This window comes from Onychostruthus taczanowskii, unplaced genomic scaffold (genome assembly GCF_017590055.1).
Source record: "Onychostruthus taczanowskii isolate IOZ18803 unplaced genomic scaffold, ASM1759005v1 scaffold110, whole genome shotgun sequence".
NCBI lineage: Eukaryota > Metazoa > Chordata > Aves > Passeriformes > Passeridae > Onychostruthus > Onychostruthus taczanowskii.
The window spans coordinates 162322-177850 of NW_024497630.1; the positions used below are offsets into that span (position 1 = coordinate 162322).

Below are 15529 nucleotides of genomic sequence, written 5' to 3' on the forward strand. Positions count from 1 at the left end.
CTACCGCCGCGGGGGCAGCCCGTTCATCAGGGGAGGGGGCGGCGGCCGCTTGACGGTCGGGGGCCCTGGGGGGAGGTTCGGGGGGGCCGGGGGCTTCTCCATCTTGAAGTGGAATTGAAGGAAGAACTGGGCATGGGAGGAAAGCAGAGAAAAGGGAACAATTAATCAGGGATTGACAGAATCCTGGAGTATCCTGAGCTGGGAGGGACCCTCAGGGATCACTGATCTGTCCCTGCACAGCCACCCCAACAACCCCACCCTGAGCATCCCTGAGGGCTCCTGGAGCTCTGGCAGCCTTGGGACCATTCCCTGGGCAGCCTGGGCAGTGCCAGCACCCTGGTGACAGCTCTGCCAGCACCCAGGAGCTGCTCCCTGCCCCAGAGCACAGCTCAGGCCCCTCCTGTCACCCTCAGATGTCCCAGCCCTGGCAGCATCTGTGGCTGGCACCAGCCTTGCTCCAGATTTTAACTCCTGGACTCTGAGCACTGAGGTTCCTGTGAGGGCTGGGAGCCCCCCAGGCACTCTCCCCTGGATACAGGGGAGCCCCCCCAGCCCCAGGCTCCCTCAGGCAGGTGTGTGGAGGGAACACAGGGCACAGAGCCGTGGAGAGGACATGGTGCTGCACATTTCTCATGGAATCATTAAGCTGGGAAAAGCCAAACCTAACCCTATGATCAACAAGTCGAGCAAGCAACCCAGCACCACCACATTCACCACTAAACCATGGCCACAAATGCCACATCCACATGTTTTTGAACACTTGCAGGGGTGGTTACTTCACCACTGCCCTGGGCAGCCCCTTCCGATGCGTGACAATGTTTCAGTGAAGGAATTTTCCCAATATCCAACTTAAACCTCCCCTGGCACAGCTTGAGGCCATTCCCTCTGGTCCTTTCTCCTGTTCCCTGGGAGCAGAGCCTGAGCTCTCTCTGAATGCACCCTCCTGTCAGGGAGCTGTAAGAGCAAGAAGGTTCCCCTGAGCCTCCTTTTCTCTGGGTATTGACGCCCCATCCTGCTGCTGCTGCCAGAAACTGAATCCTCTCCAAGATCCCACACAGGAGGATCTCTGTCAGCTCTCACTGCACAGGTGCACTGAGGAATGGAGATTTGAACAGCAGAGGCAGCAGCACAGAACTGATGTTACTCTCCCAAGATGCTCTGCTCTCCTTAAGGACAGACATTACAAAACCTCAGTTACCTGCTTGGTTTCTCTGTTCCAGTGAGTCCAAAACTTTCCCTCTGCTTTATCAATTTCTCTGCTTGGCACCTGCACCAAAAGAGAACACAGAGCTATTCTTAGCAGCACCAGATTAGCTCAAAGGCCCTTTTTAGCCCCAGAGCCTGTGAGATAAGCACAGTTATTCCAGGCCTTGCAGGGTTGTTATTAGACAGAGGTGGGGGCAGGAAAGAATTAAGTTACTTCCCTATCGGTCAAGGACAACCAGCAAAAATCCCTCCCTGAACATCTGCACAGAAGCTGAGGAGCCCAGGAGGCTCCTGTCTGTGCCAGACACTGGGAATTCACAGCTCCCCAGGGCTCAGCACAGTCTGGTTTTCATGCCAGAGTCCTCCACCAAACCTCAGTGGGATTTAGTAACTTCCAACCATGTCTTCCAGACCCCCCCTTCCACTCTATTAACCCCTGAGGGTTAGCACAGACATCAGAGAGTTCATTAGGAATTAATTAGAGAATATCCTGAGCTGGAAGGGACCCTCAGGGATGCTCAGCCCAGCCCCTGTCCCTGCACAGCCACCCCAACATGCCCACCCTGAGCACCCCTGGCAGCGCTGTCCAAACGCTCCTGCAGCTCTGGCAGCCTTGGGGCCGGGCCCATTCCCTGGGCAGCCTGGGCAGCGCCAGCACCCTCGGGGGCACGAACCTTTCCCTGAGCTCCATGCCAAGCCCTGGCACAGCTCCAGCCCTTCCTGGCCTCCTGTCCCTGTCCCAGAGCAGAGCTCAGCCCCTGCCCCTCTGCCTCCCCTGGCGAGGAGCTGCAGCCCCCGAGGAGCCTCCCCTCAGTCTCCTGTGCTCCAGCTGAACGAGCCAAGTGCCCTCAGCCGCTCCTCAGAGCCTTCCCCAGCTCCGTGTCCCTCCTTTGGGCACTCTCCAACAGCTTTAGATCCTTCTGATCTCGTGGTGCCCAAAGTGCCCCCAGCCCTGGAGGTGAGGCTGCCCCAGTGCAGAGCAGAGCAGGACAATCCTGTCCCTTGACCTGGCAAAGGCAGGAAGGGAACACTTCCAGCTTTCCCAGGATTCCTCTCTGTCTTAGGTTGGAAATAGGGATATTCTATTCCTATCTGTTAGAGGTGGGGCAGCTCTCTTCTGTTCATTGGGCAGTTTTCTTTATCTCCCCACACCCAACCCTCCCTCCAGCAGATCTCTGCTCCCCTTAATTTCAAAATTATAACAATTTAGAAGGAGATGGTTTACATTTCCCATTTCAGGGGAGGCTGCTGCCTTCCTTAGCACACGCCTGTCTTGTCAAACCCAGCCAGTCTGCCAGGCTCCCTGCCAGGTCTCACCTTGAAGGCGATGGTCTCGTAGGGCTCTGCTGCCATCAGCAGGTACTGCCAGCGCCGGTCCGGGGGCTCGATGCGCTGCTCGTAGGCCGACATGAAGCGGTGCCGGGGCATGATGCTCTCAGCTATCTCAGGGTAATCGATCTGGGGGGGCAGGACACCTTTAGCAACCCCCCTCTGCACCCCCAGCTCTGCTCCAAACACATTCCTCCAGTGTGGAGCATACCCAGAGCAAACCACAATGCAAAATGCTCCTTGGTCTCTCAGCAGAGTCCCAGAATGGCTTGGGATTAAAGACCCCAAACTGAATTAGGGGAAATTTAGAAGAGATATTGGGAAGGAATTGTTCCCTGTAAGAGTTGCGAGGCCCTGGCACAGGTGGTCCAGAGAAGCTGTGGCTGTTCCATCCCTGGAAATGTCCCAGGCCAGAGTTAGAGCAACCTGGTCTCAAGGAAGGTGTCCCTGCCCATCACAGGGGGTTGCAAACAGATAATTTCAAAAGTTCCTTCCAGCCCAAACTATCCTGTGATTCTCAACTCATTCCACCTCAGACTCCACATTCCTCTCCCACTACACAGCCTGATAGCTGAGCTCAGGGATTTGCTCAACACAATCAGCTGCAGCAACTAGGAAGATAAGGCCTCCTTACTATTACTGATTTCATGGATCCTGCAAAGAAGTGCTCATTTAGCAGCAGTGCTACCTGGAAAACCCGACAAGGAGAGTTTCAACCATGCCCTTACCTGAAAGAGAAGGCTCTGCTGGCCTGTTTCTGGGTCTCTCTGTTTGGTCACTGTAAAAAAAAATATATATATATTTAAGAAAGATAAGAACATGCCCCAGCAGGGTGAGAGCAGCATTAATCTGCCCTGGGAAACCTACAAAATTTCCAACAATTAAATATTACAAGATTTTTCTCCTGTTTATCAAACAAAATGTCACATTATTTTTAACCAAAGCTACTTCTGTGAGGGTGGGCAGGCCCTGGCACAGGGTGCCCAGAGCAGCTGTGGCTGCCCCTGGATCCCTGGCAGTGCCCAAGGCCAGGCTGGACACTGGGGTTTGGAGAAGCCTGGGACAGTGGAAGGTGTCCCTGCCTTGGCAAGGGTGGTACTGGATGGGCTTTGAGGTCCCTCCAACCCAAACCACTCTGGGACTGTGTCACTGCCATGGGCAGGTTTGGGCCCCTCACCCCAAGAAGGACATTGAGGGGTTGGGGTTGTCCAGGGGAGGGAACAGAGCTGGGGAAGGGTCTGGAGCACCAGGAGAGGCTAAGGGAGCTGGAAAGGGGCTCAGCCTGGAGAAAAGGAGGCTCAGGGGGACCTTGTGGCTCTGCACAACTCCTGACAGAGGGGACAGCTGAGGGGGTCGGGCTCTGCTCCAGGGAACAGGGACAGGAGGAGAGGGAACAGCCTCAGGCTGGGCCAGATTTAGGTTGGATATTGGGAAAATTCCTTCCCTGAAAGAGCTGTAAAGCATTGGAAGGGGTGTTCAGGAATCACCATCCCTGGAAGTGTTAAGACACCTGTGGATATGGCACTTGGGGACATAGTTTAGTTGTGACCTTGGCAGTGCTAAGTTTACAGCTGGACTCAGAGATCTTAAAGGTATTTTCCAACCTGAATTATTCCATGATTCTCCTCTACTGAAGTTCAGCTGCTGTGGGGCAAAGCACTGGTGAGATTAAAAAGCCAAATTTTGTACTGAAGGCCAAAAAAACCATGAAAAACAGAAAAAAGCCCATGAGTTCTGCATGGAGTGAGTGATTTACAGCATTAATGAAAGGTGCTGCAGCACAAGAGAAGGAGGAGATGAAATGCCATCATCTCCCTGGCAGCCTGAGACACACCCATCTATTATTGAAGTGGCTCTCCCTGCCTGTCAGCCATAAAGAGATGTTCCACGAGCAATTTAAACAATAAAAAGACTCCAGGAGAGAGCCCATATCTTATTCATGGGCAGAGCTGCTAAAAAGACTAATAAATAATTCACATCCCAGCCAGGCAGGCACTGCCCATCAGGGACCTCCTGACTCACCCTTGTAGCCTGGGCGCCCAATTTTCACAAATTTCTTCACTTCCACTTTGACCTTCTCTGGGGCAGGCTGGGCAGGGGCTTCCTTGGCTTCCTTGGCAGCTCGTCGAGCTCTGGGGATTAATTTAGAATTTAAGGGTTACCTGCCCTTGTTTCTAAAGGAAACCCAGGAGCAGTTTGAATCCCTCAGCACAGCATTCCACAGGAAATCATATTTCCCTTCCCCAGCTGTATCCATCCTCCCCCTAGCTAAAGGCTGTCACTCAACCATCTGATCCACCCTCACCATGACCTTGAGGCCAGGCTCCACAGATGGATTTGAGAAGTCTTTAATTCTTGAAACCAAAATGAAAACAAACAAAAAAAAAAAAAGAAAAAGCAACAGATAAAGCCAAACCCACAGATCAAGCAAAGCAAACTGGATTCCTTAAAACAAAACTACCAAACTTCTCCAAACCTGTATTGACAAATCCAGATCACAGAATCTTGGAATCTCCTGAGCTGAAAGGACCCACAAGGATCATCAAATCCAGCCCCTGGTCCTGCACAGACACCCCAATCCCCCCTGAGCATCCTTGACAGCATTGTCCAAATGTTCCTGGAGCTCTGGCAGGCAGAGGTCCTTCTAAAAAGACTAAGACAATTTGCTTTTGAAACTCCATCTCCCTCTTCCTTCAGCAATTTCAGAACTGGATTTGAACTATAGCTTAAAATGGAGATTTTCGGCACCATTTTTCAAGCAGATCCAGGCTGTGCCTCCTGGCTGCATGAGGAACCACAGTAAAAGAACAATCAAGCAGAGTACAATAGAGTTAAAGGACTACAGACACCCAACATCATAAAATTAAAGTGCTTCAATAATGGAGAATAAAGTTATGGTAGAGGGTGACTTACAAATTGGTCTGATGCTTCTTCCCCTGGGTATGTGCTAAGTAACTCCCCTGAAATAAAAACCAAGGTAGAAGTTATGAAGCCATGACTGAAACATTCCTGTCACAGGGTGATTGCATCACTCCCTGGCAAGGGTGTTTTAATCCTCAGCACAGAGGACTCTCACTCCAAAAGTGCAGATTGCTCTCAGCTGCTGAGCTGTCACAATGTCTTGGGTTATAAGATATGTGTGTATTTTATTTCTTTTATGTTAGAAGTGGGGCAGTCATTTTTTCTTAATTGGGCGGTTTACTTTATCTGTTCTACAACTAATCTCCCCTCAGGGGAGTTATCTTTTGTTAATGGGCTATTGAATCTCACTGCATAACTGATAAAATTACATCATTTCATTGAGAGATGGTCTGCTCAGGGGGAGGAGCTAAGTATTCTTACTTAGATATAATCTCAGATTTAGAACACCAGAAGCAGCCTTTCTCTACTAGATTCTAAGAACAGCTTTCTTTTTTACTAGATTCACAGAAGACTAAGCTCATCTACACTACTACTGAACCTTCAGAAGAAAACTACACTCCTCAACAAGATCACAGTGCACACTGTGTCAGGCTTAACCACCTGTCCTAGACTGCAAGGCAATGTGTATTCTATCCCCATCTGTCAGAGGTGGGGCAGGTATCTCTGTTCACTGGGCAGTTTTATCTGTCCCACAGCCAACCCTCCCTCCAGGAGATCTCTGCTGTCCATGGCCACTGAGTGTCCCTGCAGGGCTGATCAAATTCCAGCATCCCATGGGGAGATGCTCCGCCCAGGGCAGGAGCCAAGCATTCCTACCTGGATACAATCTGAGCCTGGAACACCCCAGCAGCCTTTGCCCACTGCATTCCCAGAGGAGCAGCTTTCTCCTGCCCTGCATTCCCAGAGGGAGAGCAGGCCCATCTCCAGCAGCCCTGGAGCTCCAGAGGAAAACTCCAGCCTTGTGCAGGATCCCTGCTCCAGCAGAACCACAGCTGGCACTGCAGGAGGGCTGAGCCCCCCTGGGATGGGACTGTGCCACCACCCTGACACACAGGGATCAGGTCTATTCTGACTCTGGCAGGGTTGTTTTGTTTTACTTCACTGTTTATTTTATTTATTTTCTTCCCTAATAAATAACTGTTATTCCTGCTCCCATATATTTGCATGAGAGCCCCTTAATTTCAAATTTATAACAATTCACTGGGAGGGGTTTTACATTTTCCATTTCAGGGGAGGCTCCTGCCTTCCTTAGCAGACACCTGTCTTCTCAAACCAAGACACCAACCCTCACATCTCTGCAGTCACTGCCCAGGTGCTGAAGCTCCTGTTATTCCCAAGTTGCTGCTGCTGGGATCAGGACAGGCAGCTGTTCCCCTCACCTCATTGTTGTGGAGCGTCAGGCAAAGCTTGCACTCGTAGGAGCCCAGATGATTTTTCATAAAATAGGGGTCCTGGGAAAAGAATTATGGACAAGTTACAAGTTGGCAAAGCAGGAGAATAACCAAAATACTGCAGAGTTCTGCACTGGAGGAAGTGGTTCCTCCCCCCACAGGCTGCTGGCACTGCCCAGGCTGCCCAGGGAATGGTCCCGGCCCCAAGGCTGCCAGAGCTGCAGGAGCGTTTGGACAGCGCTGCCAGGGGTGCTCAGGGTGGGCTTGTTGGGGTGGCTGGGCAGGGACAGGGGCTGGCCTGAGCATCCCTGAGGGATCCAGCTCAGGATATCCTAGGATCCTGTAGCTGAGTTCAGATCTTAAATTAACAGCACAAGAGAACTTTAGAAAGAATAAAAAGAGAACCAACAGCAGCTGTGTGCATTGTGACAGAATTCCCAACTCACCAGGAAACACCACAACCCAAACCAGCCCTGGAGAGACTGGACATAGATGGATACACAAGAGCTGGCACCTCCCTGTCACTCTGTCCCAAATACTCCTTATTCAATCCTCACATGCCCAGAAACAGGAGTATTTAAACCCAAACCAATCCTCAGCCTGGAGATGAGAAGGCTCTGGGGTGACCATGAATCCTAAAGGGGCTCCAAGAGAGCTGGAGGGGAACTTTGGAAAAGGGCCTGGGGAGACAGGACAACAGGGAATGGCTTCAGATAGACCAAGAATTGGTTTAGATGGGATATTGGGTAGAAATTCTTGACTGTGAGGGTGAGGAGGCCTTGGCATGGATTTCCCAGAGCAGCTGTGGCTGCCTCTGCGTCCCTGGAAGTGCCCAATCCCAGGGCTTGGAGCAACCTGAGACAGTTGCAGATGTCCCTGGATGAGCTTTAACGGTCCTTTCAACCCAAACCAGGCCAGGATCCCACGGGTGTGGCCCTGCCCGTGTCCCCTGTACCTTGTTGATGTCGATGGTCTCCAGGGCCAGCTGCCGCAGGCGCTCCCGCCGGTCGCGGTTGCTCTCGGAGGCCGAGGCCACGCCCCCGCTGGCCTAAAGGGGCTCCAAGTGAGCTGGAGGGGAACCTTGGAAAAGGGCCTGGGGGGACAGGACAACAGGGAATGGCTTCAGATAGACCAAGAATTGGTTTAGATGGGATATTGGGTAGAAATTCTTGACTGTGAGGGTGAGGAGGCCTTGGCATGGATTTCCCAGAGCAGCTGTGGCTGCCTCTGCGTCCCTGGAAGTGCCCAATCCCAGGGCTTGGAGCAACCTGAGACAGTTGCAGATGTCCCTGGATGAGCTTTAACGGTCCTTTCAACCCAAACCAGGCCAGGATCCCACGGGTGTGGCCCTGCCCGTGTCCCCTGTACCTTGTTGATGTCGATGGTCTCCAGGGCCAGCTGCCGCAGGCGCTCCCGCCGGTCGCGGTTGCTCTCGGAGGCCGAGGCCACGCCCCCGCTGCCCGTTTTACCGCCGGGGCGGTGCTGGAAATCCATGGCGGGGCTGTCTGCGCCTCAGCTGCTCCCGGAGAAACCCAGAGACTGGGAAAAGAAAGGAGCGTCAGTGACAACCGAGCCACAGGACTGCTCAGCCCCAGCAGCGAGGGCGGGGGTGACAGCCCAGACGCGCCCTGGGCACACGCCACGGGATGCAATCCCACAGGGAGCACATCTGGAAACTCAGGGAAGCAGAGTAAAAGGATGCAGAAAATCCCCCTGGGGCCCTTCCCATCTCTTCAGCCACTCCCAAGCACAGCTGGGCCCCAGCGAGGCCAAGCAGCCCCACCAGAGGAGCCTTCCCCCCTCACCTGAGGCACCACCAGCCTCAGAGCTCGCCCCTCCCCACCAGCAGGTCTGCTGCTCCCCACCACCCCAAAACCCCCCAAAGCCCCAGGGCCACCCCCCGCCAGCCCCAACACCACGGCAGGGTCAGAGCCCCCCAACAAGGCCGGGGGCTCTGAGCAGTGTCCCCAAGCCCCAGGCGAGGCCCTGGAGTCCCCCCTGCCCTCTGCAAGGTCAGAGCCCTCCCTAGACCTCCCCACACAGAGCCCAAACACTGGAAAGACCTTTGAGGAACCCCAAATCCTTCCCCACAGAGCACCCAGTTCTCCCAGTCTCTCCCCCAGTCCCTCTCCAGCCACATCCCCCAGTAGCTCCAGTCCTGGTTCTCCAGTCAAGGCTCACTGACTCCCACTCGGGTGCTCCTCCCGATCCTCCCGGTACTCCCAGTCCTTCCCTGGCCCTACCCCAGTTTCCCACTCGTGATTCTCCAGTTCCCTCAGTCCCTCCTCACCCAGTACTCCCAGTTCTGTCTTGATCCTACCCCTGGTTTCCCAGCCTGGATTCTCCAGAGCACCCAGTTCTCCCAGTGCCTCTTCCCCAGTCCCTCTCCTCTAACTCCAGTCCTGACTCTCCTGTCGAGGCTCCCCAAATAACCTCAAGTCCTGCTTCTCCTGATTCTCCCAGTTCTACCCCCATTTTCCTTATCCTGATTCTCTAGTACCCCAGTCCTCCCACCCAGTTCTCCCAGGCCCCCTCCAGCAACTCCAGTCCTGATTCTGCAGCCAGGGGCCCCAGGTACCCCCAGTCCTGCCCTCCTGATGCTCCCAGGACCCCCAGTTTCTTACTCGTGATTCTCCAGTTCCCCCACCCCACCACCCCAGTTCTCTCTTTTCCAGCACCCTTGGCTTTCCAGCCCAGATTCTCCAGCACTCCCAGTCCTCTCACCCAGTTCCCCCAGTACTTTTCCAGTAACTCCATCCCAGTTCTGCACTCGGGGTCCCCCAGGTGTCCCTGCTCCTGCCCTGCTGATCCTCCCAGTAGCCCAAACCCTGCCCGGGCCCTACCCCCAGTTTCCCACTCGTGATTCTCCAGTTCCCTCAGCCCCACCACCCAGGCTGCCCAGCCCTCCCAGTCCCTCCTTCCCAGCACTCCCAGTTTTTTCAGCTCCAGCTCCAGTTCCCCCGTTCCCCTCACAGCCCCCTCCCCCGCTCCATACCTGAGCGCGGCCCCGCTCTCCTCTCCCCGGCGCATGCGCGCTCCCGTCCCGGCGCATGCGCGCTGCCGCCGCCCCGCGAGCGCTTCCGGCGGCGCTGAGGGCGCTTCCGGCGGCCCGGGCGGGGCCATGGGCCGGGGCGTCTGCACTCGGGGTCCCCCAGGTGTCCCTGCTCCTGCCCTGCTGATCCTCCCAGTAGCCCAAACCCTGCCCGGGCCCTACCCCCAGTTTCCCACTCGTGATTCTCCATGTCCCTCAGCCCCACCACCCAGGCTGCTCAGCCCTCCCAGTCCCTCCATACCCAGCTCTCCCAGTTTTTTCAGCTCCAGTTCCCCCGTTCCCCTCACAGCCCCCTCCCCCGCTCCATACCTGAGCGCGGCCCCGCTCTCCTCTCCCCGGCGCATGCGCGCTCCCGTCCCGGCGCATGCGCGCTGCCGCCGCCCCGCGAGCGCTTCCGGCGGCGCTGAGGGCGCTTCCGGCGGCCCGGGCGGGGCCATGGGCCGGGGCGGGCCCGCCATGCGCTACAACGAGCGGGAGCTGCTGTCCCTGGCCCGCCAGCCCGCCGAGAAAGCGGCCGAGATCCGCATGAGCGTCCCCAAGAAGGGCAGCGGTGAGGGGAAGTCCGCGGAGGGGCCTGAGGGAGGAGTCAGGGCTGGGGTTACGGGGGTAGGAGCAGGGCAGGACCGGACCGGGGGTACCTGAGGGCCCCGAGTGGGGAATCAGGGCTGGGGTTACTGGAGAGGGACTGGGAGAGCTGGGGGTGCTGGAGGATCCGGGCTGGGAAAGTGGGAGCAGTGGGCGAGGAGGGACTGGGAGAACTGGGATGATGGGACTGAGGATACTGGAGAATCTGCAGTGAGAAACTGGGGCAGGACCGAGTCAGGACTGGGAGAACTGGGGGAGGCTGGGAGAGGGGGGGCAAGGCTGGAGGGCTGTGTGGGGAGGAGGGTGAAGGTGGGTCAGAACTGGGGGGCCCCGACTGCAGAGGGGGCAAGGCTGGAGGGCGGTGTGGGGAGAAGGGTGAAGGTGGGTCAGAACTGGGGGGCCCCGACTGCAGAATCAGGACTGGAGGTACTGGGGAGGGACTGGGAGAGAGGCTCGGTGCCCTGGGTGGTGGGGCTGGGGGAACTGGAGAATCACACGTGAGAAACGGACTGGGGGTACTTGAGGGGCCCCGACTGCAGAATCAGACCTGGAGTTATTGGGAGGCAAGGCTGGAGAGGGACTGGGGAAGCTGGGGGGGAGGACTGAGGGTGCTGGAGAATCCAGACTGGGAAACCAGGGCAGGACTGGGAACACTGGGCACAGGGGCGGACTGGCTGTACTGGGTGGGCAGCACTGGGTGCACTGGGAGGACTGGGCACAGGCAGACTGGCAGGGCTGGAGTGTGGGAATGGGGAGCACGAGTGGTGGGATGCAGTCTGGGTGTGGAGGGAGGTTCTGGGGCTGGGCTGGGCTCAGGGAGATCCCCAGAGATCCCCCGTTTCCAGGGGATCTGGGGAAGAAGCTCTTCCCTGAAATCTCCCAGCAAATTCCCTTGCACACCAGCCCTGGAGTGTTGCACTCACTCCCTTGTCCTGAGCCTTTCCTCCTGAGGAGCTGCTGGACTTTGTGCCTTGGGGGTGAGGCCCGTGCTGGCAGCTCCAGGCAGGGCTCCTGGGGTCTGGAGCTTTTCCTGGCGTGCCTGAGGCCCTGAGGTGCTGCTGTGAGCTCTGGCTGCCCAGGAGCTGCTCAGGGGCTCTGGCACCCTGAGGCCACTTTGGCACCCCAGGCAGCGTTTGGGGGAGCAGCCTCGGGGGGTGCTTTGGTGGGGTCAGTGCCATGCTGAGGGCTGGCAGGGCTGGCAGGGTGCCCCCACTGGGGAGTGCCCCCTGCCTCAGCCCTGCTGCCTCGTGTCCCTGCAGTGCTGAAGAAGCGCCTGGTGAAGCTCGTGGTGAATTTTCTCTTCTACTTCCGCACCGATGAGGCCGAGGTAGGGCTTGGGCCTCTGGGTGGGGCTTGTTCCCCTCCTCCTTTCTTCTCTTTCTGTGCCTGGATTGTGTGGGCTGGGAAAATGGTGCAGGGACAGAGCTGGAACAGTGTCCAGCTTTCCTCTTCCAACAGCTCAGCAGGGCTCCAGGAGAGCTGCAGAGGGACTGGGGACAAGGCCTGGAGGGACAGGACACAGGGAATGGCTGCCACTGCCAGAGGGCAGGGCTGGATGGGATATTGGGCAGGAATTGTTCCTTGGCAGGGTGGGCAGGCCCTGGCACAGGGTGCCCAGAGCAGCTGTGGCTGCCCCTGGATCCCTGGCAGTGCCCAAGGCCGGGCTGGACAGGGCTTGGAGTGACCTGGGACAGTGGAAGGCATCCCTGCCATGGCAGGGGTGGCACTGGATGGGCTTTGGGGTCTCTTCCAATCCAGAGTTCTATGAAATACAAGATAAATCAGGTTTTCAATCTCTTCCCTGCTGTCTGATCTGCTTCTGACACTTTGGTTCACTGGGACAAGGATTTCCTGTGGTTGCTCTTGTTCATGGCCAGTGTCACCTGCTGTCCCAGGTCCCTGAGTAGCATCAGGTGGCTTTTTGTCCATCCTGAGCTACTCCAGCTCCCCTCACACTGTGTAACCCCTTGCAAGGCTCCAGGACTGCCCTTGCACAGCTCAGTGTTGGTTATTCTGGGTGTCACAGTAAATGGTTCATCTTTGATTTTAAAAGCAAAAGTTCTTCCCTGGTGTCACAGAGTGGTGAAGGCTGAATCTGAGTCAGGAGAGGTGATTAACACCTAATTAATAAATGCAAAGTGCTACAGGTGAGACTGGAATGAAAAGGTTGATTAAAGGAACATGAAATATGGTGCAATCAGACTGAATTATTTAAATGCAGCACCAGCTTGTGAAAGTTGCTTAAAAGGCTCCAGGGTGGGTTCAGCCCTCGTGGTGCTGGGGGCTCTGTGGGTTAAACCCTCTCTGCTTGTGTTTTCCAGCCCATTGGAGCTCTGCTGCTGGAGCACTGCAAGATCACCAAAGAGGAGGAGAACGTCTTCTCCATCAGTGAGTGCTGCCTGTGCTCCCCTTTGCCTTCCCCTGGTGGCATGTGGGAAAGGACATGTTGGACTGCTCAGTTCCTGCTTTCCCTGTTTCCCTGGGGGCACTGGGCTCGGCTCAGCCCTTCTCCTCTCCCTCTGTGGGGTCACTGCCCCAGCCCTTCTCCTCTCCCTCTGTGGGGTCACTGCCCCAGCCCTTCTCCTCTCCCTCTGTGGGGTCAGGCTCTGCTCCCAGGAAACGGGACAGGACGAGAGGAAATGACCTCCAGTTGTGCCCAGGACAGGTTTAGGTTGGATACTGGGGAAAATTTCCTCACCAAGAGGTTTGGAAGTACTGGCAGAGGCTGCCCAGGGCAGTGGGGCAGTCACCATCCCTGGGAGTGTTCAGAAGAGGTGTGGCTGTGGCACCTGGGGACAGGGGTGAACCTGGTGGTGTTGGGCTGGTGGTTGGACCTGATGATCTCAAAGGCCTTTTCCAACTTTACCAATTCCTCAGCCTTTCCCTCCTCAGCTGCCAGCTGTTCCTCACTGTGCCTGTGGCCCATCCTGAGGAGATCTCAGGGACATTCCATGGCACAGCCTGTGGGATTTGCACAGCTGCACGTGCAGAGCAGCACGAAGAGCAGCCAGGCCCCACTGGGTGCCTGTGGAATCCCTGGCAGGGGGAGCTTGGTTATTGACAGATCTGCTCTGTGCTGCTGCATTTTATCCAAAAAACAGCCTGGAGAGGCTCAGATAAAGCTGCTCCAGCCCCATCCTCCCCTCTGTGTGTCCTTGTGCAGCTGCAGCTGGGCCAGCTCCCCTGGGAGCAGCCTTTCATCCTGCAGCTCTCCCCTGTGCCAGAGGTATGTGGCCACAATAACAGGATGTTTCTCCAAGGCCATCCCTGTATCTTTTGGCCTGGCTGCCAGGCACAGCTGTGGCTCTGCTCTGTGCTTCCAAAGGACCCTCAAACTGCCTGAACACGCTGAGCCCACTGCACCATGTGCTGGATTTTGGGGCTTTAGAGGTGTTGGGAGCTCTGGTGGGGGAAGACTCCTGAGCAGGGTTAAACCCAGCAGTGCCTGGTGTTGGGGTGTGTCCACAGCACACCCTGAGGTGCTGGTGCAGCCTGACCCAGGTGTTTGGCAGCAGCAGCCCTGAGGGTCTGCTCAGCAGAGCTTTGGGGACAGGAGCTGGGGACATGTCCTGGTCAAGAACTGGAGTGGCACCAGGACCTGCTCTCCATGCTGGGAGTACCACGGGAGTGCCACGTTCCCAAAAGCCTCCAGCAAAGGCAGCTCTGGGCCTTCTCCCAGTGCAGTGTAACTCCTTGGCTGGCTGCTCCCTGCAGGTATCCCAGTTCCTCTCAGGGCTGTTTCCCACTTGGATTTAAACCCCTGCTGTCTTTGCAAGGGGCCTCAGGGAGTCAGTCCTGGTTCTGGCCATGCTGGTCCAGTCCAGTTCACCCTCAGATTGGGGAGTTGCCCTTCCCGAGGTCTCTGGCTGCTGTAAGCTGGGAAATGCTGTGGGCAGCTGCCCCAGGCACCCAGAGCCACCCAGGGAATGGGACAGGGGCTGGAGGTTGTGGTTGCAGACTCATTCCCAGCTCATCTTAGTTAACAGAGCTGCTAATTATGGCCTGGCAGAGTCTGGAGAGGGAGTCAGGGGAGCAGCAGCAGCTCTGCCAGGACCTGCCTGGAGCCTTTTCCTTGTCCCTGGCAGGTTTCATCGAGGAGCCAGAGAGGAAATACTGCTTCGAGTGTGCCACGGAGGAGCAGTGCCAGGAGTGGGTCGAGGCACTCAAGAGAGCCAGGTGGGCTGAGCCCTCAGAGCCAGGGCAGTGCTGGGGGCTCTGGGCTGTGTTCTGGGATCAGGAACTGGGAGGGCAGTGCTTGTCTCCTCCCAGACAAGCTTCCCTCCAGCTCTAAATAGCATCTGAAACTTCCCCACATCCTTCTCTGCTCAGCCCTTCCCATGCTCTGTTCCTGTCTTGCAGCTATGAGTTCCTGAGGAGGAGCCTGATTTTCTACAGGAACGAGATCCAGAAGATGACAGGGAAGGTGAGTGAGTCCCTGCAGGCACTGCTCAGGTGTGACTGATGCCTTTGGGTGGCAGCAGGGGCTGTTGCTGCCAGTCCTGCCCACGCTGTGTGTGGGAAGGAGATCCCACATTCCATAGCGAGCTGTGGTCTCCACAGCCAGACCTGAGCACCTTGCCCTGGGTGCTCACTCCAACCCTGATGCACACATTCCAGTGCTGGAGAGGCCCAAGGTTTGGAGCTGGACAGGTCCAGAGCTGGCCTGGCCTCCCAGGGGCTCTCTGGAGCAGTTCACACCAGCCCTGGGCAGATCCTTGGGTAGAGATGCTGCTCACCCCCTGCCAGGTGCCGGGAGCATCCCTGCTCCAGGGAGGGAGGTGGCTGTGGCTCCCCTGGACCTTGGCTCCCTGCTGTGTCCTGTGTGTCCCAAGGGCTGCTGGGCTTTATCTGCATCTCACTGGTGCCTCCCTGTGCTCCCCACAGGACCCCCTGGAGCAGTATGGAATCTCGGAGGAAGCTCGTTTCCAGCTGGGAGCACACAGGCAGTAACCCTCACCTGGCTGCAGCTGGCTCCACCCCAGCCCCCTGGGAGGGACAGCAGCTCCCCACAGTGACCACGGGACTTTTTTATTTATTACCCCAA

General features: G+C 56.6%; 2 protein-coding genes across 2 annotated transcripts in view; one reads left to right on the forward strand and one right to left on the reverse strand.

Moving 5' to 3' along the window:
* SF3A2 (splicing factor 3a subunit 2) overlaps positions 1 to 10236 on the reverse strand; it is a 10869-nt gene extending 633 nt beyond the window's left edge. Inside the window, exons 1-9 of the mRNA XM_041422677.1 lie at positions 10210 to 10236; positions 8217 to 8387; positions 6837 to 6908; positions 5449 to 5495; positions 4558 to 4667; positions 3264 to 3313; positions 2524 to 2664; positions 1199 to 1267; positions 8 to 126 (exon numbers count right to left, since the gene is read on the reverse strand). Of these exons, the coding sequence (XP_041278611.1) occupies positions 8 to 126; positions 1199 to 1267; positions 2524 to 2664; positions 3264 to 3313; positions 4558 to 4667; positions 5449 to 5495; positions 6837 to 6908; positions 8217 to 8342 (734 nt within the window). The 5' untranslated portion in view covers positions 8343 to 8387; positions 10210 to 10236. The remainder of the gene's footprint in view (positions 1 to 7; positions 127 to 1198; positions 1268 to 2523; positions 2665 to 3263; positions 3314 to 4557; positions 4668 to 5448; positions 5496 to 6836; positions 6909 to 8216; positions 8388 to 10209) is intronic.
* Positions 10237 to 10329: 93 nt separating this feature from the next.
* On the forward strand, positions 10330 to 15529 carry PLEKHJ1 (pleckstrin homology domain containing J1). The gene is made up of 6 exons (XM_041423210.1): positions 10330 to 10450; positions 11745 to 11812; positions 12807 to 12873; positions 14571 to 14661; positions 14845 to 14908; positions 15370 to 15529. The coding sequence occupies exons 1-6, from the start codon at positions 10336 to 10338 to the stop codon at positions 15433 to 15435; spliced, it is 471 nt and encodes a 156-aa protein (XP_041279144.1). The 5' UTR covers positions 10330 to 10335; the 3' UTR covers positions 15436 to 15529.